This window comes from Neltuma alba, unplaced genomic scaffold (genome assembly GCF_004799145.2).
Source record: "Neltuma alba isolate B1F8T4 unplaced genomic scaffold, ASM479914v2 tig00012154_pilon, whole genome shotgun sequence".
NCBI classification, from domain to species: Eukaryota; Viridiplantae; Streptophyta; class Magnoliopsida; order Fabales; family Fabaceae; genus Neltuma; species Neltuma alba.
Window position 1 is genome coordinate 147,472 of NW_021636702.1, and position 27,138 is coordinate 174,609.

Sequence of the window (27,138 nt, forward strand, 5' to 3'; positions counted from 1 at the left end):
CTTTCCCGCTCCGTTGTCCCTTGATCAGACCACGTGTCCTTCATCTTCTCTTTCAATTTGATACCGAACTGTTTCATTCCTTCCCATTTCTTTCTATATATACCCACCCTCGATCTTCTCTCCCAACTTTCCTCAGCGCCACAAAACGCCTCTTCAACGTCCAACCAATCTCCCAAACTCTCTCTACCTATCTCTCTCCGCCTCTGTGTTACAGCTTCTGTTCGTTCATTTTCCTTTGTTGGATCTGGATGACAAACCAAACCGGTGGTGCTACCACCATGACAGTGGAGAAAACCAACTTTCAACGTCCAAAATTCGGGTCCCTCTTGCACTCCGACCCCACCTCGCTTTTCACCATCGGCGCCCACGACTTCTCCGTCGATGACGACTTCTCCCATCATCACCAGCGCCACAGCAACGTCGATGCAGCCACCGGGGGCCCCGAAAACGCCTTCTCCAGCGACAATAGTTCGCCTTACTTGATGTCTCCCTGGAGCCACCAAGCACCCGCCACCTCTCCCTACTCCAAATCTCCCTGGTTCCTCTCATCACCCTCGGTCGCTCCTCCTGGTTTCCACGAATACGATGGCTTTCCACCTAATGGCCTCATCGGCTCGCTCGTGCGTGAAGAAGGGCACATATATTCCCTCGCCGTCTCTGACGATTTGTTGTACACCGGTTCCGATAGCAAAAACATCAGGGTGTGGAAGAATTTAAAGGATTTCGCTGGTTTCAAATCGAACAGTGGACTGGTGAAGGCCATCGTGATTTCTGGCGACAAGATTTTTACGGGACACCAGGATGGGAAAATCAGAGTGTGGAAGTTTACGCAAAAGAATCCCAACTCTTACAAACGAATCGGGAGTTTGCCTACTTTAAAGGATTACTTGAAAAGCTCGATGAATCCCAAGAACTATGTCGAAGTCCGGCGGCGAAAGAACAAGGTTAAAATCAAGCATTTTGATGCCGTTTCCAGTTTAAGCCTGGTGGAAGATCAAGGGCTGTTATACTCAGGCTCCTGGGACAAGACGCTCAAGGTTTGGAGGCTGTCGGATTCAAAATGCTTGGAATCGATCCACGCCCACGATGACGCCGTGAACTCGGTGGTCTCCGGGCTATACGGCTTCGTTTTCACGGGATCCGCCGACGGTACGGTGAAGATGTGGAAGAGAGAAATGGTGGGAAAAGGGAAAACAAACCACCTACTAGATCGTATTCTTCTCAGGCAGGAAAATGCCGTGACGGCCTTGGCAGTGAACCGCGAGTCAAATGTAGTGTATTGTGGGTCGTCTGACGGGTTGTTGAACTTCTGGGAAGCAGACGGAAAAGGCAACCTGTGTCACGGTGGTGTTCTGAAAGGTCATAAGCTCGCCGTTCTCTGCCTTGCAGCCGGCGGTAACCTTGTGTTCAGTGGCTCAGCCGATAAGAACATATGCGTGTGGAAGCGAGAGGAGAGCGGAATGCACTCGTGCCTCTCGGTTCTTACGGGGCACACGGGTCCTGTCAAATGCATAGCGGTGGAAGAAGAAAGAGCAGAAGCATCAGAAGAAGATAAATGCAGACAGGATTATCATCATCGGGTTCTTACGACGGAGGGAGGAAGATGGATAGTGTATACAGGGAGCTTAGATAATTCAGTGAAGGTGTGGCGCGTATCAGAGCACGTGCCAGAGTTGAGGATGTTCCAAGGATTAGTGAATAAAGCCAGCGGCTCCTCTCCACCGGGAGGAATTAATGACAGGTGGCACTTTCAACGTGAGAATTATTGAGGATAAGTGGCAATCACGCTCTTTGCATGGACGTGGAATCACGCGGAGCTAGATAAAAATAGAGGGCTAGAGTAGTGTGTCCGTTTCGTTGGGGTCGCCTGTCCGTCAATGCTTCGCACAACTTTCCCTAATCATCCTTCTCGCGTTTGATTAGGTTAAAAAAAAAAAAAAAAGAACTTTCAAGGAAAATAGGGTTATGTATTTTTATCTTCACAAAATGCATGCCTCAATAATATGTTTAGTTTTTGTAAGATACTTCTTGAGAATTGTTAGCCTCGCTATAATTATATATTCAGCAGCAATGTTCGCCCACATTATCTTATTTTCATTAATGGGAGGAAAAAAATAACGTACAAAAAGCTCTCAGAAGTGCGTGCGTGTGAGTGAGGGCAGAGGTAAGTATGTAACTATGGACAGTAATTTGATTTTTAACTAAACTTTGAGGGCTCATATTTTTCAGTTAAATATGGAGTTCTTCATGATAGTGCTACTGAAATTTATGGTCTATTCCTTTCAAAATAATTGTCATTTGAGAGTGATGCGCGCGCACATGCATGTTAAGAAATAAACAAAATTTTAACTTTAATATTCTTCCGGCCCTAAATATAAGAGTATCTTTTTTAAAAATTCCTTATTTATTGTAATGTTTTAGGGCAAATACTTCTCATTAACTAATTGAAGGCAAGATAACCAACAATTAATGATGCCTTGAAAACCTAAAGTGAAAATTATTTTGGAACAGGTTATATGGATACCATGTATATAGATATACAAATAATGTAATAAAAGAGACTTACAGAAATTATAGTTTTGGTTGCAGAAGAAAGCAAGTTATATAAAATCAAATAATCATTTGCATATACTAATAAAAAACATAGGAAAGAACAACTTATTGATTGAGATAATAAGCAGTTTTACCTGATGAAAAGGAAAATACAAGTTTAAATCTTTGAAAATACACTTATTGAAAAGACTTTAATCTTAATACTCCCAACTCAACAGAAATTTAGCCTCAAGTCCAAAATAATTTTAGAATACCTTGAGTTATAAAAGAAAAAGAGGAGAAGATAATGGTATCAAATCATGAATATAATAAGATTATTCGCAGGCATTATTATCCAACCAACTATATATAGTTTTAGTGATAAGACAGTTAAGATAGGGATGTTTTTTTCGAATGAAAAATGAATCATTTTGATATGAATATGTGATATTTTCGGGAGTTTGGTTGGAAAAACAACGGATGGACAGTCGGGTTTGCCTTAAAAAGGGGGAGGGAATTTTGGGAGGTAGTGAGACGGAAGGGGACGTGGAAAGAGAGCAGTAGTGCCCTGAGACAAAGGGACTAATAGAGGCCTGACACGTGGACAGGACACAGATAGCAAAACGACGTTTTGGTCTGTGTGTTGATCTGCTGGGCAGCTTTTCGTTTTCTTCGTTACCAAGTTAGATGGCTTCCTAAAAATCCCGAAGAAAGGAAGGCCGTCTTAGCTCAGCTATACGTCTCGTGATGGTGAAGACTGAAAATAAAAGGCAGGCACTGGGAGAGATATGGCCACTTGAGAACCATCACTTAATGATAATGGTCGAGATGTTGCCTCATCAACTTGCCAATTCAGAAGAAAGTGACCTGTTTAGGAGCCCAACATTCTATGCATGATTGTGGTTTAGGAAAACTTTCCACATACACTCCCCCAATATATATATACTGACTTTATTTGTAGACTACAAATAAGATTTTATAATTAGGACTGAAAGTAGTATATATATTTCCTATATACGTACATAGATAATGCCTCATTTCTAGAATTGCTAGTAACAAATTAAAGAAGCACCCAACAATGTCGTCTCTTAGCTTGAGGTGCTAAACAATGCGACTGACAAGTTAATCGCTTATACGTGAGGAGGAGGCCAGTAAGGTGCAGAGGGAATTGCCATTAATTGCTTAAGATGATGGCATTCGAAATTTCACTCCTGATAATAAGCACATTATTTTTGACATCCCAAGAGCCAATTTAGCAGAATATATAATTCATGCCCATGCAGGCATCATATATCATTTGGACATGCATAAGGCTGATTATAAATGTGTGTATTATTATACTACCTCCGGTCTTTAATATAATATCCCGTTTGACTTTTTGTTTGGTCCTAATTATAAGACCCCAGTCCATTTTGTCTCTCATATTTATGTATTTTTTTTCAAAATAATCCTTCTAATAATAATAGTTCTAGCCAATACACTTAATTAACAAGGATATTTTAGGAATGACAACACTTATTTATTACAAATAACTAACTTAACTTACTTCTTTAATCTCCTCAAATAAGTCAACTAGGTCTTATAATTAGGATCGGAGGTAGTATGACGATAGGGTGTGTGTCTGGGTGTGTTTGTGGAGAGGGATGGAACAAGAGATGGAGACTGCCGTAAGGCGAAGCCACCGTCTATTTAATTAAGAACATGAACTTTTGAGAAGGAAGAATGTGTCTTTTATGTGTGGCTCAGCGAAAAGACGCTACATCCAAATATAAGACCTACCTGATTAATTTAAATACATTAAAAAAGTTTGTTAAGTTGATTATTTATAATAAATATGTGGTATCTTTTCTAAAATATATTTGCTAATCATATGTCTTTGCTAAAACTACTATGTGATAAAATTTTTAACATATACAACTACTACAACGATTTAAAAAAAAAAAAGATAAATATGAAAGACCAAATAGATTAAAGTTTTATATATACGATCAAATTCAATATTAAACTAGTTTTTATATTAGGAACCGGAAATAATACTAATAATTTTCTTTTCATTTTAGTAAGCAACGTATTGCAATTAAAGCTTTGGTTACTCCAACAACATAGCACTACGTTGATGCGTGTTGTGGGCTTGAATTTATTTATATCGTTAAACAACTCGACGGATGGCACTTGCATCACATGCACAGAGTGCTCTCTAAACCGTACAATAAGGTCACTTATATTATGATGCTTATCACTCATCAAAGTGATAAGCATCATAATATAAATTCCACTAAAGTAATAAGCACCAAAATATTTATCATTGTAATGGACATCAAAACTAGTTCCACCTCAACCACATGCTAGGTCTAGCTTATTGATGTGTTAAAAAAAAACATAAATACCATGTTTTTACAGAAAAAAAGAAGCATTTTCTAGTTTGCCTGCATTTTCCTCTCTAATTTTTAATATAAAAGTTCGTTGAGAGATTTACTTTGATTATAAAAAAAATTCTCAATTTACTTGTCTTTCATATTGATTATTTTTTTCAAAACTAACTTACATAATTTATAAATTAATACAGAATATAATATCATAAAGAATATTTTGGGGATCATGTGATATTTGATGTAATAAACTATTTTATTTGACTTTCTCAATCTACTCGATTAATTGATTATTTCTTATATTAAGAATCAAAGGGAGTATATGTGTTGACTTCGTCTTTGAAAAAGAAACACCTCTATTTACCCAAAGTCCCAAAGTGATGCCTCATTAGAAGACTAGAGCTTTTTTTATTATGTCAAGTTCTTTAATACTTGGGTTAAATTTTTTATATCTATTGCATTAAGTTCTTCAATTATAATGGGTATCAAGAACTTCACATAAATATTTTCATTTTATTTTTCACTAATACTGGTAGTAATAACAAACACTGGCAATACATTAAGCGTGGAGGTGTTCAGATTTGGGCTTCACTTGCACGTCCACTAATGAATGGGCCAATAATTCCTTTCAAGAGAGCTTTTCTTCAGGAATCTTGATGCCAGCCCTGCAAATGTCTTCTTTTGTGTGGGTGGGCTGAGAGTGGCGGCTTCTTCGTAAGGCTTACATATGGTTTTTTTTTTTTTTTTTTCCAAAAGATAAACTCATAATATCTCTAATACTTAATATAAGAACTAGTTAACTAATTTAAACAGATTAAAAAATAATTTAAATTAATTATTTGTAATGAATATGTATTGTTTTTCTTAAAATATCTTTATTAATCAAGCATATTGGCTAGAATTACCATTATTGCAAGGACTACCCTAAAAAAATAGATAAATGCGAAAGACAAAGTGGATTGAGGTTTTATATTTAGAATCAAAATAAAAATGAAACAAACTCTCATACTACCTCCGGTCCTAATTATAAGAGCTAGTTGACTAATTTAAAGAGATTAAGGAAAAAAGTTAAGTTAGTTGTTTGTAATAAATAAGTATTGTCTTTCCTAAAATATCCTTGTCAATTAAATGTATTGGTTAGAGCTATCATTGTTAGAAGGACTATCTTAAAAAAGTAGATAAATATAAGAGACAATGTAGATTGGATTCTTATATTTATGATCAAAATAAAAGTCAAACAAGATCTTATACTCCTCCGGTCCTTATTATAAGACCTAATTTGACTTTTTATTTGGTCCTAATTATAAGACCCAATCCATTTTGTCTCTTATATTTATGTATTTTTTTCCAAGATAATCCTTCTAATAATGATAGTTTTAGCCAATATACTTAATTAGCAAGGATATTTTAGGAATGACAACACTTATTTATTATAATAACCAACTTAACTTACTTCCTTAATCTCCTCAAATAAGTCAATTGGGTTTTATAATTAGGACCGGAGGAGTATTAAGAATTGGAGGTAGTATTAAGGATAGGAGGCAGGATAATTTTTCATGCTACTATTTCTTAAAGCTTGTGTGAATTAAGATATACTGCTATATTAATATCGATGAGATATAAATTTTCGTGGCTCCTTCCCTTGACCCAAAACCTACGTTGGAAAAATTGAAGGGGTTCCACTCAAAAATGGAAAATGACTAATAAAAACAGACCAAGCAAACTCGCTCTTCTGTCAACAAACACTTGACATTCTTATCTAAAGTTAAGGCCCAATTTGTCTTGTCACAATCACAGCCATTGACTTGTCTTTTCCAACAAAAAAAAAAACCCATTAATTTGTTTTATATCGCGTATTGTTGGACTTATCTGAGTAACTCCCTCAAAAATACTTTTTGAATTTATAAAGATTTAAATATGAGACTTTATGCTTAAACCGTTAATTTCTTTTTTGTCTGTCCTTGTTCGTGTGTATAATTGTGATGTAATATATCACCTGCCCTGATGTCTTTTATTCTTCAGATCTTAACAATACGACTAGACAAAAGTTATTTTTTATTGTGAGAAAAAATTATTTTAACTACTATTTCCGGTCCTAAATATAAAAACTAGTTGACTCATTTGAGTAAATTAAAAAAATAAATTAAGTTAGTTATTTGTAATAAATAGATGTTGTTTTTCCTAAAATATTCTTGATAATCAATTTTATTGGCTAGAACTAATATAACTAAAAGAACTATCTTGGAAAAAAATAAATGAATATGAGAGACAAAGTGGATTGAGATCTTATATTTAGAATCAAAATAAAAATCAAACAAGGTCCTATATTAAAAACTGGAGGTAGTATTAGGTGACGCAGTTCAATGTCTTTGATGATTAGCACCTTGGACACGCATGCAAATTCGTCAAAATTAAAGACAAAATTTATACATCATTACATATATATATATATATATATATTAAGAGTTTTATTATTATAATGTTTCTGAAAAAATATATTTCATCGTGATGGCAAATAGGCCTTTTAAAAATCTCGTTTTGTTTTTTTTTTTTGGAGCAAACTCGTTTTGTATATTATAAAAACGAATTATGAGTCGATAATAAACACTTAAATTTTTTGGAATATAAATATTAATCCTAAAACAATCATTTATTTTCTTTCGACCGTCTACTAAGAGCATTCTTTGATTATCTTATCCATTACTTTTTTTTAAAAAAAAAATTTCCCTTCAAATGATTTGCAAACACAACCCACTTAAACTCACTAGCAGTTTTAAATATAAAATCTAATTTATAATTTAAATTAAATTATAAACTCAATGTTATATTTAAAACTGGAGGTAATATTATATTTTAGAAACATACATTTTTAACCAGCGTCTTCGATATTTGAAGTCAAATAATTGTGCAAGAACTGTATGAACGTATTCCTCGGTGCAAAAATCATCACGTAGTGCGTAAATAGTAACGAACTTTTGACGTCTGACTTCTCTGAGAATCCTAAAGCATCAGATTTGGATTTTTCTTTTCCCCAACCATTATTTACAACTATTTCAATATTTTAGGATGCGTTTGGGTTCAGGGTCGATGTTATACGGATTATATTTTGCAGCGTGTGTAAATATGCAAATTAGTATATGAAATTGAATTTGATAAAAGTTCGTTGATCCGTTCCAAGCAATCTCGTTCAAAGCTGAACGCGTTCATTTCTATATTCGTCTTCTGCGGGTTTACTTGTCATTTGTCAGTAGTCACCCCCCTTTCTTTTGACATTTCTTTCTGCCTCCTGCCTTTCAGTTTCGCTTCTCCACCATAACTTCCCAGTTCTCATCCATCATGTTCAAGTTTCAAGCTCTCATTGAGTCTTGCCTTTGTCTCGTGGCTTTTTTGCTTCGGGATATTCTTATTACCTACTGTGCTCCATGGGTTCTTTGCATGATCCTTTCTTTTAGTTAGTAATGGTTATGAAGCAGGCTGGGTCTGTCAAATTAGAGTGAGAGTTTGTTTGACACTGGCTAGAATGGCTTCGCTTCTGAAAAAATGGCTGCCTGGGGTGCCCTCATCAGTTTCTCAAGATAACGACGATCATGACCTTGAATACTCCATTGCTATGATATATGATGGTCCTGCTGTAAATTACTCGATCCCAGAAATAGCTCCTTTGAAAATTGATCAAATTCCAATTGCTTCTGTAGCTTCTATTTCTTCTGATCAACTTTCTGTTCCAATCATCCAGCCCATTGTGAAAACCAGGCATGCAAACTATGACTCTAAATCCAACTCCCATTCCTCAACCATTGAATTTCCAAACAGAATTAGTAACTCAGGTTCATCGGGCACTGATGATAAAGAGGAAATATTCTTTCAAAGTGATCCGAACCCCGCCAACTCGGAAATAACAGAATCGGGCTCGAACTCTCAATCTCTCTCCTCTGAGATTTCTTCTTGCAGGGGAGCTGACTGTAAAAACGACACAACCAGACCCACACATATCAAGCGACCTTCAACTGTAACTTTCCGCGATCCTGAGTCAGATGCCATGATAGTAGTGAGCGAAAGACCTGTTGATTCTCAAGCTGGAAGGTACCCTGTCAGACCAAAAGTTGAGAGAACTGGTAACAAAGGTACATGCCATCGATGCCATAAGGGTAATCGCTTCACTGAGAAGGTAATTTGCATTTCTTGTGATGCAAAGTACTGCCGCAATTGTGTCATAAGAGCAATGGGGAGCATGCCTGAAGGAAGAAAATGCATTACATGCATTGGCTATCGAATCGATGAAAGCAAACGAAGAACCTTGGGAAAAGGTTCTCGGATGCTGAAGCACTTGATGTCTGAGCTGCAAGTGAAACAAATAATTCATGCTGAGAAGTTTTCTGAAGCAAACCAAATACCACCAGAACTTGTTTGTGTGAATGGGGAACAACTTAATAGGAAACAGATGATGTCACTCTTGAGCAGCTCAAATCCACCAAAAAAGCTAAAGCCAGGTTTTTATTGGTATGATAAGGCATCCGGTTTATGGGGAAAGGTGAAGATTAAGATGCATGCTTGCTTATGTTTTCCCTCCTTGATTTGAGGTGGAGCTGATGTTTTTATAAGCATACCTCAAATCTTTTTGCTCTGCTTGGTCGTACAGGAGGGTAAACGGCCAACTCAATTTATAAGCCCCCGGCTGGACGTTGGAGGTGTCTTGAAGGAAAATGCAAGCAATGGAAACACAAATGTGTTCATAAACGGTAGAGAGATTACCAAAGAAGAGCGCTGGATGCTTAAGGTTTTTATGCGAGGCAGAATCATGCATGTTCTTTTTTTTTTTTAATTTATAATTTCGATTATGTTAAATGGAAGTATTCTGTTCATTGTTTATAGGCAGCAGGAGTGGCATGTGAAGGAAAGCCTAATTTTTGGGTGAATGCTGATGGATCGTACAAAGAGGAGGGGCAGAGGAATACCAAGGGGTACATATGGAATAAGGTGATTCTCGTGAAGTTTTATGTTGACTTTTTATTTTTCTTGTTATAGTTACGAACATTCGTCAATAATTGTCGGCTTACTCTCCTACAGACTGCACCGAAGCTAGTTTGTTTGATGCTATCTCTGCCAAGGCGTCCAAACTCTCTCCCTCTTTGCAGTGAAGAAAGAGTCAATACAGTTACCCAGCACCGTATTGAGAATAAAACGCTTCACAAATTTTTACTTGTTGGATCAGTCAAATCTGGAACAAGCACTATATTTAAACAGGTAAGATGCTTTTTTGGGGCCACGCATTCTCATATGTACGATGCTGATTTAATGATTAACTTATGCTCTGATTCAAGCTTAAAGCTTGCTCGGTTCTGCTAAATTTTTATCATTCCAAAATCCATTTGTGCCGTACGTGGTGTAAATCCTTTGTCAAAGTTTAAAATTTCTCTTATGACTGGTAATAAAATGATTATGAGTGACCCTAAAGACTGAACATGACATCCTAGGCCAAGCTTCAGTACAATGTCCCTTTCTCCCATAATGAGCTCCAAAATATCAAGCTGGTGATCCAGAGCAACCTGTATACCCACCTTGGCATATTGTTGGAGGGCTGTGAGAAATTTCACGAAGAGAGTTTGCTGCAGAATAAGAAAAGACGGATGGTTAATGATTCCACCTCATCTGGTAATTATTCAATGAATTTGATCTATGTTTGTTTAGTCCTTGGCCAAATGCAAAGTAATTGGCAATTGTTTTTTCTATATTTAATTTACGCTCTGCTTCAAACAGGGACTCTAGTTTCTTGGTTGTGTTGGTTCATTCTTCGGAATACTTCATCACTGTGATGAATTTGTTAAAGCCTTCTGTGTATGCACGGCGTGATTCTTCTTCATAATATTAGTATTTCTACCTTTAATTCTGGGATAATTTATCTAACTCGTAATTTAGCTCGTGGAAAAAAGCCTGTTCACCATTAGTTGGTAGTTTGTGTTATGGAGGGAAGTTGCTAACTTCTTAGTTACAGCAGAGATTACAGGCAATACTACAGAAACAACAATTTATTCTATAAGCCCAAGACTGAAAGCCTTCTCAGATTCACTCATCAAATATATGGCGTTGGGTGATTTTGGTGAGATATTTCCAGCAGCTACGTCCGAGTATGCATCTCTTGTAGAGGAGCTATGGAGGGATGCAGCCATTCAAGCAACCTACGGCCGACGAAATGAGTTAGAAATGCTACCAAGAAATGCAAGTTATTTTCTAGACCGGGTACGTGGTGCTTGGTTGTCCATCTTTTTTTGTGCTTCATTATCCTAGTTGTTTCTCAAGTACTACGTATCATAGTTGATCAATGTATCACTGCTGCTCTATCTTTTTTTTCGTTCATTTCTTCTCCGGTTAACCCCTTCTGGATGTTGGAAGTTTCGAGTTTCCATAAAGTGAATGGCCATCGGAATCATATTTGTATGAGTTTGATATTCAGATCAAATGATCCAAGCAGCGGAAGATAATCTCTCAATTTAGTTAAATCTATCATCTCTCACATATGGCCATTGATGCGGCAACTGCATCACTTCATTTCGAAGAGAGCATTTACTACCCATCAATATCTAAACATATTCCTCATGTGCAGGCTGTTGAGATTTCCAAGACAGACTATGAACCCTGTGTTATGGATATCTTGTATGCCGAGGGTATGGCCTTATCCAACAGTCTTGCTTCCATGGAATTTTCATTTCCCAAGCCAATTGATGAAGACTCTGTGTTCTCAGAGTATCGACATGATCCTTCTTTCAGGTCAGATCTTCACCATTTTTTTTTTGGTGATGCAGTGAGGCTTAATTTAGTTCCAGATTAAGAAAATATGTAATTTATTCATGCACATGACTAACACAGTGTTCCTTTCTTAGTTTTTCTTTTACCCCAATTTTCTTAGGCATGCCATAATTTGTTTAGATAAGTATTGATGGCAAACATCTTAGAACGGCGCATAATTTTTTTCGCCTTTTATTTTCAGATGATAAAGTTTTCTTATGCTAATATTGGAAGCTTCATGCTTTAGAAAGGGACCACATTGTGAGGCGATGAGAAGATATGAATTGAAACCTGAAATATCATATTTTACGAGAGCTTCGTAGTTTTCATTTGTTTGTTTCGATTGTAGGTACCAACTGATCAGAGTACATCCCAGAAGCCTGGGAGAGAACTGTAAGTGGTTGGAGATGTTTGAAGACATGGATGTTGCTTTGTTCTGTGTCGCCTTAACTGACTATGATGAGCATACAGTTGACAGCAATGGAGTTTCTACAAACAAAATGCTCGCAGCTAAGCATCTCTTTGAGAACATGATAAGACATCCAACCTTCAATGACAAGAAATTCTTGTTAATACTGAACAAATTTGATCTTTTTAAGGAAAGATTGAATTGGTACCTCTAACACAATGCGAATGGTTTTCTGACTTCAATCCAGTGATTAGTCACAATCAAAACAGCGCCTGTACAAGTAACCGAATCAATAACACCCCACTAGCTCACCGTGCTTTCCAATATATTGCTGTAAAGTTCAAGAAGCTGTTCAAATCTCTCACAAACCGAAAGCTGTTTGTTTCACTGGTTACCGGTTTAGAACCTGATACTGTTGACGAGGCCCTCAGCTATGCAAGAGTAATCACGGCATGTGAAAAATGGATACCACCTTCTTGCCAGCCTGAGATTTTTTCAACCACCTTTGAAATAGAGGAGGCAAGCTCCTTCTGATTCTTCCCCCAGATAATTGATATACAGACTATTTTGTTAGAACAGTCCATGTCTATTCTCAGAAAGTTGTTTGCCCATTCTTGAGGTTGAAGCTGCGACCTAGATTCATATTTAAGAACAGGTATGTTCCGTTTTAGCTTTCCATATACTTGTGTAAATCAATTAGCTTTCCATATACTTGCGTAAATCAATACTTTTGCACAAAGCATCGGAGGAAAGAGTTGCTTGTGATCATGTTTGATCTCAATGGTACAAGGTGAATTTCTGCTAATATTAGTCCGTCGTGTCAAGCTACTTGGCAATATAGTCAATAATATATAATTTGATCTATCCAAAGATAAAGCTCAGTTCAAAAGAGGAGACAATACATCTGGCTTTTCATTTCTTTAGAGAATGAACCAGAGCAAGAGCGATTCAAAGCATACTTCTAAGATCGCCCCCGAAACAAAAAAGGTTTAGCCAGAGTAAACCTGGTGTAGTGAGATGTACAAATACATCAGAACATATATACACATATATAATCACCAAGGCACGAATCGATCCATAAGCAAACACACGGATGCTTCAGACATCATTGAAGTGTCTGTACGAAAACTTGTGTAGTCCTTCTTGTTGTTCGTAGCATCCTTTTCTACAGGGCGCTCAATTTGTGATCCTTGTTTGGCTTTGGACGACGACAAGGGCTTGGGAGGCGTGATATTTGCTTTAAGCTTTGACAGCTTGCCCATCCATATCTCAGCAATGGCAGACATTTTCAGAGTCTGAATCAAGAACCTCTTGTGCTTTGTTTGTTGGAACTTTGGGTGTTTAGAAAGAAGCTTGGGGGACGAAGGAGGAGCGGGTAAGGTTTATATAGAGAAACAAAAAGGGGAAGGGCCTTGAAAATGGCGGCCTCCTGAAACTGTGGTGGCCGATGAATGTCAGAAACGGGAGCTGGGGGACGCACAATGGATAGAGGAAGCAATCACCGGAAATTTAAGGATAGCCCATAGGAAAAGCATACGGCATATGCCCCGTCGCGGTTTGGGATATTCGGTGGGACAAATCTAGCGGCTTCCTTTTCCTCGCATGTCCACGTGAAATATAATCGCATAATACTTCCCCGATACTTAATATATACAAGAACTATTTAATTAATTTATTAATTTAATTAGATTAAAAAAATAGATAGACTAGTTAATTATAAAATATATGACATATTTTTCTTAAAATATTATAATCTTTTTTCTTAATATTCTCTTTTTCTTTTCTATTTGATTATAGTTGAAAGAATATTCATAAAAATAACTTAGAAAAAGTTGATAAATATGAGAAATAGGTCTTATATTTAAAACCAAAATTAACTCAGTAATTATGTCCCATATTAAAGACATAATTATTTAATGTTCTACTTTAATTTTTTGAGAATTTTTTTTACCAGAAACTTTTGAGATTAGATCAAGAGCTTGAAAACAAAACAAATATTGTTGGGTACATTTATTGAACCAATAACATGTGTCCAAGTGTTTCGGCATCACCCATCCAACATGGTCAGTTGGTCACTGAGGACAAGTCGGAGGTCTTGAGTCCCAAGAGATGCAAAATGGAGGCGGCGGTGTATTGGCAAAATAAAATATCTAATATTCATTATAACATTATTACAACAAGCAGCTTTATCCCACTTGGTGGGATCGGCTAAATGAATCACACGATGCCATCGTGCTCTGTCAACAACCCAGTCCTTAGATATGTTATTGACTAGGAGGTCTCGTTCAATGACCTCATTAAGCGTTCTTCTTGGTCTTCCTCTGTTCCTTTTTATGGGACTCCATCTTGTCTGATCCACCCTCCTCACCGGGGCCTCCAATGGCTTTCTCTACATATGTCCAAACCATCTTAAGCGATTTTCAACCATTTTCTCTTAGATAGGTGCCACACCGACTCTTGCTCTGATATTTTCATTTCAAATCCTATCTTTTCTTGTATGACCACACATTCATTTCAACATCCTCATTTCTGCTACCCTAACTTTGTGCTCTTGTTTTCCTTTTATTGCCCAACATTCACTACCATACAACATAGCCGGGCTTATAGCAGTCCAATAAAATTTTCCTTTAAGTTTCTCAGGTACCTTCTTATCACAAATAACTCCGGTAGCTTTCCTCCACTTTAACCAGCCAGTTTGTATTCTATAAGAAACGTCTCCATCAATTTCCCCATCCTACTGTATAATGCATCCTAGGTATTTAAACTTTGATACTTGAGGAATGATTTGCTCCCCCATCTTCACCTCCAAATCTCCATTGCCTTGCCTTCCCCCAAAATCACAATGCATATATTCTGTTTTGTTCCTGTTCAAGCGGAAACCTTTCGACTCCAACGTCCTTCTCCATAACTCCAATCTAGTGTTAATCTCTTCTTTTGATTCCGCCATGAGAACTATATCATCCGCGAAAAGCATGGACTTAGGGATTCTTTCTTGAATAGGTTCAGTTAGAACATTCAGAACAATGTTGAACAAGTACGGACTCAAAGAGGATCCCTGATGTAGGCCAATCTGAATAGGGAAGTCCTTTGTCTCACCTCCAGGCGTCCTTACAGTGGTAATTACCCCCTCATATATATCTTGTATGGCTTTGATATAAGCAACCCGTACACCTTTTTTTCCAAAGCCTTCCACATTACTTCTCTTGGCACACGATCGTAAGCCTTTTTCAGGTCAATAAAGACCATATGTAAATCCCTTCTTTTACTTCTATATCTTTCCATTAACCCTCTTAGTAAATAGATTGCTTTCGAAGTAGATCTCCCTAGCATAAATCCAAATTGGTTTTCTGAAATAGAAGTCTCCAGCCTCAACCTATATTCCATTACTTTTTCCCACAACTTCATTATATGACTCATAAGTTTTATCCCTCTGTAGTTTGCACAGTTTTGAATGTCTCCTTTATTCTTGTAAATAGGAACTAAAATGCTTCTCCTCCACTCATCCGGCATATTCTTAGAGCATAAAATTTCATTAAAAAGCTTGGTTAGCCATACCTCACCCTCATCTCCCAGACATTTCCAAACTTCAATAGGGATACCATCAAGCCCAACGGCTTTTCCATTGTCCATTTTCTTGAGAGCTGCCTTAACCTCTCTGATACGGATCCTGAGTATAAAGCCAAATTATGATCATCTTCGTTAATTAGCAAGTCCTGTAAGTCCCGAGTCACATAATTGCTTCCCTCATTAAACAATTTGTAAAAATAAGCCTCCCATCTGTCCTTAATATCACCATCAGTAACTAACACTTTACTATCTTCATCCTTTATACACTTTACTTGGTCCAAATCTTTCTTTTTCCTCTCCCTTTGCTTCGCAATCTTGTAAATATTTCTTTCTCCCGTCTTTGTTCCTAACTCCTGATAAAACCCTTCATAAGCTTTAGTACGTGCTTCGCTCATTGTTTTCTTCGTCTCTTTTTTAGCCAACTGATACTTTTCCCAATTTTCTACACTATTGCACGAGTGTATGGCCTTAAAACAATCTCTTTTCTATTTGACTTTCTCTTACACACTCTTATCCCACTACCAAGTCTCCTTATCTCTCTGACTAAGACCTTTGGATTCTCCCAAAATTTCTTTACCTGCCAAACGAACCCTTGTGGCTATCTCTTCCCATATCATGTTTGCATTTCCCTACGACTCCCAAATCCCTTCCTCCACAAGGGTTCTTTTGAATAACTCTCGTTTCTCACCCTTTAACTGCCACCACCTAACCCTGGGTTTTACCCCTTGATGGTACTTTTGCCTGATACTCTTAAAACGTACATCAAGAATAAGTACTCTATGTTGAGTAGTCACCCCATTTCCTGAAATCACTTTACAATTAGTACACAATCTTCTGTCTGGATTCTTAACCAAAAAGAAATCAATATGTGATTTTGTCTTTTTTCATATTTTTAACTGAGAGAATGACAAAAAAAAAAATAGAAATTACTAAATCTTAAATTAGGTTTAGTAACAATATTTTATTTAATGTTGACAATACTAAATTTGTAATTGACAACAAATTTTTGTATACGTTTTTTATTTAGTATTTACAAATTTTCAATTTTTTTTAAAAATTTGAATACAAACATATTTTTGAGAAATATTTTTTATTTTATATAAGAAAATTAAAAAATATTTCCATCTTAATAATGAACGACTCTATCGAAATTTATTTTTAAAAAAATTAATGTTACGGAAGTGAATATTCTTTAGAAAAATTTTGAGCTCTCTGTAAATGTAATCATGTGCTGTGCACTTAAATTTCTGGTGCCAAAATAAAACGTCTTTTTTTTTTTTTTAAGTGACTCAGCACCTGATCTTATGCATACGAAATATTGTTACCGTTATTAATGGTAATTGCAAAAAAAGAAAATTGAAAACAAGAACTTTGGACAATGGGCTCCCATGTCGCTTTACTGGACTCATAGGACATTTTGGGCCTGACCTCACCTCCACCTCCTGCTGGATCCATTGAGCGGCCCTTCCACGGGCATCCTCGGATGTGCCTCCGAACGAAGTCGTTTGGGGATGTCCTTCAATCTTAACCGTTCAGTGAATCAAGCTTCCATATAATTCCATCTGGACCGTCCGTTTCCCCGGTGAGCTGTGGTGAGGACACCTAGTTACCTATCCCCATCTTCTTCATTTGTGTTCTTCCTCGTCTTTTTCATCCATATTCTTCGTTGGCAGTTCAAATGATCCATAATTAACATCTTATATACGAATCCCATGTTTCCATACAGCTGACATATTTCCAAGTTCATAAATTCACACAAGATATCAAAAGGCTCAAACCTAAAAGACATAAAATTAAGTTTACTAATTCCAATGATCATCGTCAATCATCATCTTCTTTGTTTTCTTCCTCCTCGTCCTCCTCCTTTTAGGCCTGAATCCCAACAATGTGAACCTCTAATGTATGAGGTTGTCCGTCGTCTCCCAACAGAAATTCACAGAGACAAACGTCAGTGTTGGTGATCCCATTGCGTCTGCAAAACGAAGCCCACTTTCTGATACACAATCTTCCATCTTTCCATTTGATCACTTCCCCTTCACATGTGCTTCTGTCTTGGGTTTGAAAAGCTCCTTGTTCTTGATGGTGTTCTTGCACTTCATGCTTTGGAAGGCGCTTAATTAACCAAAAATAGTTGAGCAACTTCATCATTGATTAAAAGCTTTTATGGAATTTTCATATGGGCAAGTGAGACATGTAAAGAAAAAGATCAGAAATTTTCACCTTGCAACATCTCCGAAGAATTATTAGTCTGATGGAGAAGTCTCGTATGATACGATTGGGAATATACTGTGAGATCAAAAAGCGAGCATATATGGTGAAAGCATAGAAGTAGAAGAGAGAAGATAAAAGATAATTGAGATAGAAGAGAGAAGATAAAAGATAATTGAGATAGAAGAGAGATAAAAGATAATTGAGATAGAAGAGAGAAGATAAAAGATAATTGAGATGTAATTACCAGCTCGTTTGTCCTATTTCCTCCTATTTTTGTTGCGAAGTAGGGATTGTCTGGCTCAACATACATCTCCGCATCAATTCCATAATCCACAAGGCTAATTGGTTTAGCCTTGGACGAAGAACCTCCTGTTGAAAATAAACCAGCAGGTATATAGAAATTCACACGCAGACCAACATTTGAATATAAAGTTTTCAATAATCAAACACTTACTCTGTCTGAAAGCATTCTCTCTTCCTACTTCTATTCTTGACTTGTTCACCCTTCTCTTCTTTAACATCTGCATCCTCATCCTCATCTTCATCATCTTCCTCCTCCTCCTCTACCTCCTCTACAGAATCATTTTCTTTATCTTCTTCCTTTTCTTCATAGGTCTCAATCATTTCACAACGATTTGTTTTATAGATTTTGAATTTGAACGTATTACTTCCATCAAATGAAAAGATCATGAAGTATCCAACCTCTAAGGAATTGTCCTTGGTAAACTGCTGCCAACCATGGTCAAAATACAGGCCGCCATTAATGTTGCTTACGTTGACATGCCACATCTTGCCCCTACGATTCTTGAGGATGGCTTTCTTTAACACTTTCTCACGTAAACATTTGACAAAAGCATTCGGGATACGCTGCAATTAAATCAGAATGAAGATATGGAAAAAAAATAAAAATTTATGTGACCCAATGAAGAAGATAATAACGAGACAAATATTCAAAGTCAAAATTTGAATTAGCTACAGAAGCCATGGTAGCTAGGTATCATACCATCCTTTCCGAGTTGTATTTAGGGAGGAATACTTCGAAGAATTCAGGATACTCATGAGCTGAGACGTTCTTTTGCTTATCCATCGAAGAAGACATAATCAAAATTTCAAATTCCAAGTCTTGATTCAGCAATCAAACTCCAACATTCTTTTTTTGACCTGCCAAAGAGAAGTTCAAATGCTAAGCTAAACAAAGTCTAAAGAGAAATGACAGCATATGAGGTCTAAAGAATAGCCATTTCTGAGTTCAAGCTTTACTGTTATCTTAATAGAGAAAGTGAATCATGATGAGGCCAATCACTATATATTAATTATCTCGGAATGTAAATTTTTGGATTTTTGTTTTCTTTCGTCTTGAAATTATATTAATTTTATTAGTATAAGCCTCAATTCATAGGAACCAAATATAATTAAAATTCACAATGCACCTTCACTGAAACATGAAATATTTATTTTCGGTGCATCATAAACCTTTGAAATACGCAAACATTTCAAATTCATCGAATCACGTTACTTGATAAACCCATAGAATAGTAATTGTTCGAGTTTATCAGTTTAATTATACTTTACGGCTATGGCACCTAGTTATATAAAAGTTATGCGTTAATATATATATATATATATATATATATATGCTCATTTCCATTTCAGTGCAGCTTTGCTTAAACAGACCTTTCCTGGAAAAAGATAACTCAATAAAACGCAACCTGACAGAGAGACCTCCCACACAGCACATGCACATGCACAAACCTTTAATTGTCATCATTATTCATTTCACGATCAACGACCACTCCCTAGGCATCTCCACTATTACCTAGAATATATACGAGGTTGTTCGTGGTGCCCAGGCCTTTAATATAGGGGCAAAAATGTGGGCGCCACACACACAAGACTGTTAAGAATATGCAATATACCAACTGCCAAGCAGTAATGGTGCAATCTGGTCAAAGAAAAAAAAAGAGTAATGGTGCAAGGGTCTAGCCAGCGTCTAGCCTGTTCTGCTATGATAATCTAGAATAGTACACACACACAGTGCTGTAAAAGTGTTTAATCAAAGAAATGAGAGGTCAATATTTTGATTGCATTTTCTTCAAGAGCCTCTATACTTTCCTAACAAGAATACTTCGAATATGTTTAAGTGATAACTGATTGTTGCAGGGAAATATAAAAGGACAATAGTGCCAAAATATAGTAGGAGTTGTTGAAAAGATGAGTGAAGAGTTAGGATTCCTAAGCCCCCAACTTTCACTGGACAGATCATGGGCAACTCACTCTCAGATATGGTAATAAAACTTGTGTTTCTATCTGACGAGAAAAAAGAAGATGAAGGAGAAGATCATACCAAGAAGGAGAAAAAGGATGAAGCTGAGATGCAAAACTCGAGAGATCAAATTGACAGATTATTCGTATTAGTGCGTATGGTCATGCGATAATGCAAATACAAAACGCGATAACTTTGTCTTTGTGTCTTTACCTGATGATCAGTAGCTAGCAGAGCCCTTCGAAGAGAAGCTCTACGGCGACTGAGTTGTTCCTTCTCATAATGCTTCTACAGAAGTGAAAATGGTTTTAGGCTGTGGCTGGAGAATGAACTTGATGCGAGTGCCCAGCTAGTACATCTTCTTGTGGTGATAACAACAGTTTGTCTTTTTGAGTTTTAATGCTTTTCTTGGCTAATCTCACTTTTTATTCCTTCGTTTGTTGTTGGTAACAATTAAGTCAATTTGAGCTGATGGCTGGTGGTAATTAATGAAGATGAAGGTTAAAGATAGACGATGAGAAAAGAAGAGAGAGAAGGCCATATATGGAAGAAGGGAGGGGTGAATAATTCACATAATTCCATTATTGTGCTAGAGGACTGTGGGGTGTATGGCTCGAATATGCCATATTTGTTGGATGAAAATGACCCTTTCTTTAAGTGCTTAGCTTCACTTGTCTTCCTAAACTACTCACATGCATCTTGCAATTCCGTATAATCAATATTTATATCCACTTAAAGCCTTTAAAATTCAAATCATATCCTAATATATATATTTATATCCATGTTTATTAATCTTATAAATGTCTCACATTTATTTTATTTATTAATTTTAAAATTGTAAGAAAAGTAAGTAGTTATACATACATAAGTATGTTTATATTATCTAATTTATATATGATTTGATAAATAGTTTTATGTTGCGAGAAATTTACGCCAATTTTTACTTTGGTCTCAATGGTTAAAGTTCTTGAATCACTCCTCAATTAAGACTTTGCAAGGATTAATAGATTAGTGCCCACAATTTCATAAAATAATCAATTCTATCAAGGAAAATAGAGGAATTGTGGAGGATGTGAAAATAACACTAGAAAGTTATAACTAGAAAGATTTTTTTTTTTGGCCAACTATATAATTAGGAAGAATGCTACTTTAATTATAACTAGAAAGAATGCTACTTTAATTTATGAACCCCCCCAAAAAAAAAAGGTTCACAAACCCTTATGGTAATAATCACAGGGCTACATTATTAGCTTCTTAATCATACAAGTAGCATTCCCAAAATAAAAAAGAAATTTCAATTCATAAGCCCAAGCTTCTTGCCATACACGATACCCATTGAACTATGCGCAACCACGGCGTTGTGACATCTGAACACGGCGAAGATGCCTATGTACGGAGTGCTTGATTCCCATGCGATCAATAAGCGTATAAAATGTGCACATAATCTGAACGAAAAATTCCGATAAATATTTCAAACTCTATGAAAAAACTTTTTTTTTTTTTTGGGTCAACACATGCACAAAAGATAATCTTGGGAGGCAAACAGATCGAACTCATAATTTCAAGCTTTTTAACAGAGGCAGCGAGTGTGAAGAAGCTATCACCATGACGGAAACTGAGTGAACCAAAGTCAAGATCATTATATGAAACAGACATAGCAGCACCTTGGCACAGTTTCTCATAATCTAGATTCAACAGCCTATTTACAGCACAAGTCTCACAAGAGGACAAGAAAATATCTTTCCCCAAGCTACAACATCTAAATTCCACTCAAGTGTACAACCTAAAATGTTTATGGACATGAAAAGCGTCTGATCACGCAGAAGCAAGATCGGCTGAGTACAATAGGGCTATCAGAAACTGAACCACCGCTAGTTTCTCATCAGTTTCGCTGGGATGATGGTTTGTGGCATAGGAGTATTCAACAGTTTAGTCGGGCTGACGTTTTGGTGTTGATGTATAGGAGGGCTCATCAATCCTGCATCCTCAGTGACACGAAATATAGTAACTTTCAATACTACTTCCTTCATTCTAAGAAGTTCAAAAACACAGACATCCCCTTCGCCCAAATTGTTTTCCAGTGAAAATTCAAACCAGCCTTGGCTTAACTTTGCCCTTCCTCCTCTGTAAAGGCAGCGAACAGGCCACTGTTTTCCATCGGAGATCTGGAGTTTAATGAATCCTGAAACCCCATTCAAATGCTTTTCTGCAAAACAGGATGGCAAATACTGCAAAACAAACGGGGAGTTTAGCATCATAAATTCAAGATGAATAAAAATGATAGTCCTACTGAGTTCAATGGCTAACCATTATGCATCCCCTGTATAAATAGGAGGGTCGCAGGACAACACGACAGAAAGGATTGGCCGGTTCAAATGCTTTTGCTGAATTAATTGCCCTTTCTCTTTCTTCAGCTGTCACAGTTCTTTTTCTTGCAGAAGCACTTTCATAAAATCTATAGCGTATGTCCCCCTCTTGTTCATGTTGAGCTGAGGGTTCTTGTCCATCTGCACTTCCAAATAATAACGAGTAAAATTAATCTTAGATCCCCAAATCAGAGAAAAGGAGAGAAAAAAGAGTAAAGCAGGCTTACTAGGATCCATTTTCCGCTTCTTTCTTATAGTTTTTTTAACTCTTTGCGTTTCCTCATTGGAGAAACGCAATTTTAGCTCTTCAGTAGACTTTTTGAACTCGACCGCATTAAACTGAACACCTATATTTCTGCTTGATTGATTTTCTTGAGAATTGGCACCATTGGGAGGAAGCGAATTCCCCCCATCTCCCCAGTTTATGGAGTTAAGTTTAGACCCATGGAACAAATTCTGCAACGCAGGAGTTCCAGGAAAAGCCTTGTTCTGCAATGCACCAGGAGTAAGGGACGAAGGTGATGAATCTAAGAATTCAATGTAGTCGTCTTCATCTTCAATATCATCAAAATTAAGATGTTGATTTGGAAAGAAAGTCCCTTCATTACTGCTTCGTGTGTTTGATTGGTAATTTATCTCACAAGTAGCCAAATTGAAAATATGAACATTGAACGATGATTTCCCTTCATATCTGAATACCAGCAAGTAACCAACGTCAATGGAGTAGCGCTGAACAAATTCCTGCCAGCCATCGAGGAGCCAAAATCTGTTGCCCAATTTTTTTAACCCTACTCGCCAGACACTGCCATCTGGAACAGTGAGGGTAGCAACTGTAGAAAGCTCACCCCCAAATTTTCTCAGAAAATTGTCTGGAATAGTCTGCGGTCCAAAATTCATGTTAGGTTCCAATTATTGGTCGGTATTTGTGATTAAGAAAAAAAACTATGGGGAAGAAAATTATCCAGTTTGCCTTCCCATTGCCTTAATTTACCCCATGACCCTCACCGCTCACCCCATGAAAACAACAGGTAAATTTAAAAGAAAGAATTTAGGTATTATATTGAATATTGATATGTGTAATAAACTGTAATAATGATTATCACTGCATTTAGTTCAGCCAAGAATCACAACTAGACTAGTTCACATAAGACTACCATAATAATAAGAAATGAGTTTCACCAATTTAAATGTTTAGCTTAGCCTATGAAAGAGCTCCCAAATAAAAAGAAACCATACCTCAAGGTAACTTTCAAGCAATACCGAAATGCTTCAATAACAATTTATTGATTTAAAGGCAACATGATTTTTTTTTTTTGGGGGGGGGGGGGGGAAGATCCCTTTCCATGCAGTTAACACACAACTCAGAAACCATCAATAGCAAAGAACATCACCCAAACTTCTTACTTGAACAATGCAAAAGTAAGATTTCTTTTCCTGCTGTTGCTTCCTCGCGACCTTTCAAAAGGTCATCTAAGCATGCCGATATCAGAACAACAGCATGTTTCAAACAGAAGAACAGTTACTCAACTGTGACTAATGAAACTCAAATAGCAGGTACATGAAGACAGGACTCCCAAATGACTTCATTCGTTACTTTGAATATAAATCTCAGGCATAAGCACTATTTAGAAGTGTTTCTTCCTTTGATTTAACTTATTTTGTGACCCACACAAGTGAACTCGTGAACTTTTGATGTATTGAAACCAGTTTTGACTGGAGAGGCAGAATTCCGCCTCGCACAGCCCCTGCACCGCATCATATTATTAGTTTCCTTATTCCTCAAAACAGCAGTGCAGAAATTATTTTTAAAGCTACGCAGATACGCTTTCTTAAGAAGTCTGCAAAATTAAAGCCTTAGTTCCTCCCCTCAATAACGCCAGCATCTCCCGGGCTATCCCCTGAATATACGTTTTCTAGCGCAACTCCCCAAGTATGAACCCCAGAAACAGGTAGAAGCTTTCACCGTCGAGGAATATGAATCACTAGAATATTCATGTGCTTATATCTGCACAGTGTTCACCGAGAGAAAAAGCAATAAAGCCACTCCACTTAAAGTACAGCAAAGTAGCACTAATAATCAAGCACTGTCCGAAAACCTCCTTACAATCCTTAAAACTTAACCCTCAAAAACATCTCAGGTTTAGTTTCAATCTAATTCACTGGACATACATTCCACTGGGTAGCGGTTAATTTTAGAAAGTACTGGCCTTTATGAAGAATCTTATTCACCAAACCATATAAATATACCGATGGGGGGGATCAAAACTTTGAGAAAGGGGCTACAAGTTTTGAGGTAGGGTAGGTGGAGAGCAGAAGCAAGAACCCGAAACACAATCATACCCTTCTCGTACGCTCTCGGTAAAATTGTTCCAATCCACTAAAGAACAGCCACTACAAACGTCAATTACAGAATAAATTCCGAAAACCCCAGAATAACCGGAAAGCTAGAAAAAGCGAGAAAAGCGGGAAATTTTAAGTACCAGCTGCCGGGATTGGAGCGTGGAGGGACAAATAAGCTTGTGAAAGCAAGGTCGCGGCATTCTCCGAGTGTTAGGAAAGCCGGAAAAACGAAGGTTCAAAGCATTTGAAATCCCTTTTCCTTCTTTCGAAAGAAGAAGCCTTTGGGGTTTGCAGAGAGCAGAATTTCCAAAGCTTTCGGATCTGCTACACCCCTCTTCTTCTCAACCCCCTCTTCTCTGCTTTTGAGTCAAACAAATAGCGATTTTTAAAACCTTTAAAAAACCTCTACGTGAGATGGCTCTCGACTCGTACGAGTCCGTGACTCGGTGAGTCGCCCCCTTCCCCTCCGCAGGTTGATCTCGTCCCTTTCTTTTCGAACTTTTTTTATGACTAAAAATTATAATTTTTATCGTAAACCCTTAATTACCACTTCATTCATTTTTTAAGATTACGAAAAATTAAAACAAAACTTTATAACCTTTTAAAAATACATATTTTTTTATAAAAGAAAATGTATAAAACTCTTCTAACAAAATAAAAACTTTAGCATTTACAATTTGATCCAATTTCAATTTTAATTAAGTCAAAATATGATGTAATTTTCCGGGGATGACGTAAAACGACTTCCACTTATTTTTATCCAACAAAAATTTAACTTTAGAATGTATTCTATTAATTTCAGTCCAAAAAAAAGAATGTATTCTATTCATTTAAAATAAAACTAAATTACTAAGATGATATCAGTTTCAAAAAAAAAAAGTAAAGCATACAAACGTGGTCTGATTAAAAAGTTGATATATTATCAGCAAAATTGTATCACTACAAAAATTAGGATGCTCAATAAGTTTTCACCGAAGAAGAAAAGACGACAAGAAATTACCAAAATGAGTCAGTATTCATATTGGAAAATAGAAAGCACATCTTATCACAACTCTTTTCAGTCCGCTGAATTTTAAGAAACATATTACCCAGTAGAAACATTTCCTATTTTTTTCCTCCATGCCTTAGGTATGGCCTCAACATGAAATTAAGAATAATAATGAATAAAATATTGCCCAAATAATTCGATATTGAAGCTGATGGGTAGAATCCCTCGTGAGTTGCATCCCTTTTTCATTGTCCTATTTCTGGTTTTTAATATAAGATTTTATTTTATTTTTATTTTAATCTTAAATATAATACCTTAATCTATTTTATTTCTTATATTTATCTATTTTTTTCTAAGGTAGTCCTTCTAATAATAGTAGCTTTGACAAATATACTTGATTAGTAAGGATATTTTAAGAAAAACAACATTTATTTATTACAAATCACTAACTTAACTTGTTTCTTTAATTTTCTCAAATTAGTCAACTAACTCTTATAATTAGGACCGAAAGTAGTATTTCTTAATTTTAGTTGCAATGATAAGTTCTTTTGTTAAGAGAAATCAAGTAAAAAAGGAAAGAAATTACCTTATTTAGTGGTGCCTATCCCATCCCACCCCCCCCCCAAATGATAACCAAAATTCGAAGGTGGAGAAAAAAAAAAGGGAAGCAATTACCATATTTGTACAAAAGCAGCCCTTTTTTGCCTTTATTCCATCCTTTGTTTCCCCCTTTTCCTTTATTTTAAAATAATACATTCTAAAAAATCAATCCCCGCCTCCCATAAAAATAACTATAGATTGGGAAAAAAAAAACAGTATTATAAAAGAGGAATGGAAAAAAAAAATCTAAACGAGCATGATTATGAATAATGGAAACTCTTTACATTCATATTCTATTTTGTCACGAATGGCAGCTTTATTTCTTAGAAATTATGTAACTCTACCCAATTTGCTAATCAATACTACTTATGTAGTTAATATAAGAGCTAATAGACTAGATTAGAAAAATTAGGTAAGTTAATTATTTGTAATAAATAAGTTTTGTCTTACCTAAAATACCGTTATTAATCAAGTGTGATTCGATTAAATATTTAACATATATAATTACTAGAAGGACTATTCTAAAAAAAATAAATATGACAAATAAAATATATTGAGATTTTATATTTAAAATCAAATTAAAAATTAAACTAACTTTTATATCAAACACTGAGGTTAGCATGTAACTTTTGGTCTTTTACCACACTTTCCCGACCTACGCTAACGTTAACGTGTACTGGACCATGCAAGTTTTAATAAAAGATTACTTC

General features: G+C 36.3%; 3 protein-coding genes and 1 pseudogene across 3 annotated transcripts; 2 read left to right on the forward strand and 2 right to left on the reverse strand.

The window, feature by feature from the left end:
- Nucleotides 1-109: 109 nt before the first annotated feature.
- LOC114723769 (protein JINGUBANG) lies at nt 110-2,081 on the forward strand. Its single transcript, XM_028910005.1, has one exon. It carries the CDS (start codon nt 249-251, stop codon nt 1,767-1,769), a length of 1,521 nt encoding a protein of 506 aa, XP_028765838.1. The 5' UTR covers nt 110-248; the 3' UTR covers nt 1,770-2,081.
- Nucleotides 2,082-8,302: 6,221 nt separating this feature from the next.
- On the forward strand, nt 8,303-12,898 carry LOC114723791 (extra-large guanine nucleotide-binding protein 1-like; annotated as a pseudogene).
- Nucleotides 12,899-17,526: 4,628 nt separating this feature from the next.
- LOC114723782 (B3 domain-containing protein REM20-like) lies at nt 17,527-18,958 on the reverse strand. Its single transcript, XM_028910021.1, has 4 exons — nt 18,875-18,958; nt 18,354-18,738; nt 18,116-18,240; nt 17,527-17,799 (listed from the first exon to the last, which is right to left on the reverse strand). The coding sequence occupies exons 1-4, from the start codon at nt 18,956-18,958 to the stop codon at nt 17,527-17,529; spliced, it is 867 nt and encodes a 288-aa protein (XP_028765854.1).
- Nucleotides 18,959-21,723: 2,765 nt separating this feature from the next.
- LOC114723792 (B3 domain-containing transcription factor VRN1) lies at nt 21,724-25,206 on the reverse strand. Its single transcript, XM_028910028.1, has 4 exons — nt 24,981-25,206; nt 22,728-23,379; nt 22,442-22,641; nt 21,724-22,362 (listed from the first exon to the last, which is right to left on the reverse strand). The coding sequence occupies exons 1-4, from the start codon at nt 25,038-25,040 to the stop codon at nt 22,006-22,008; spliced, it is 1,269 nt and encodes a 422-aa protein (XP_028765861.1). The 5' UTR covers nt 25,041-25,206; the 3' UTR covers nt 21,724-22,005.
- Nucleotides 25,207-27,138: the final 1,932 nt, after the last annotated feature.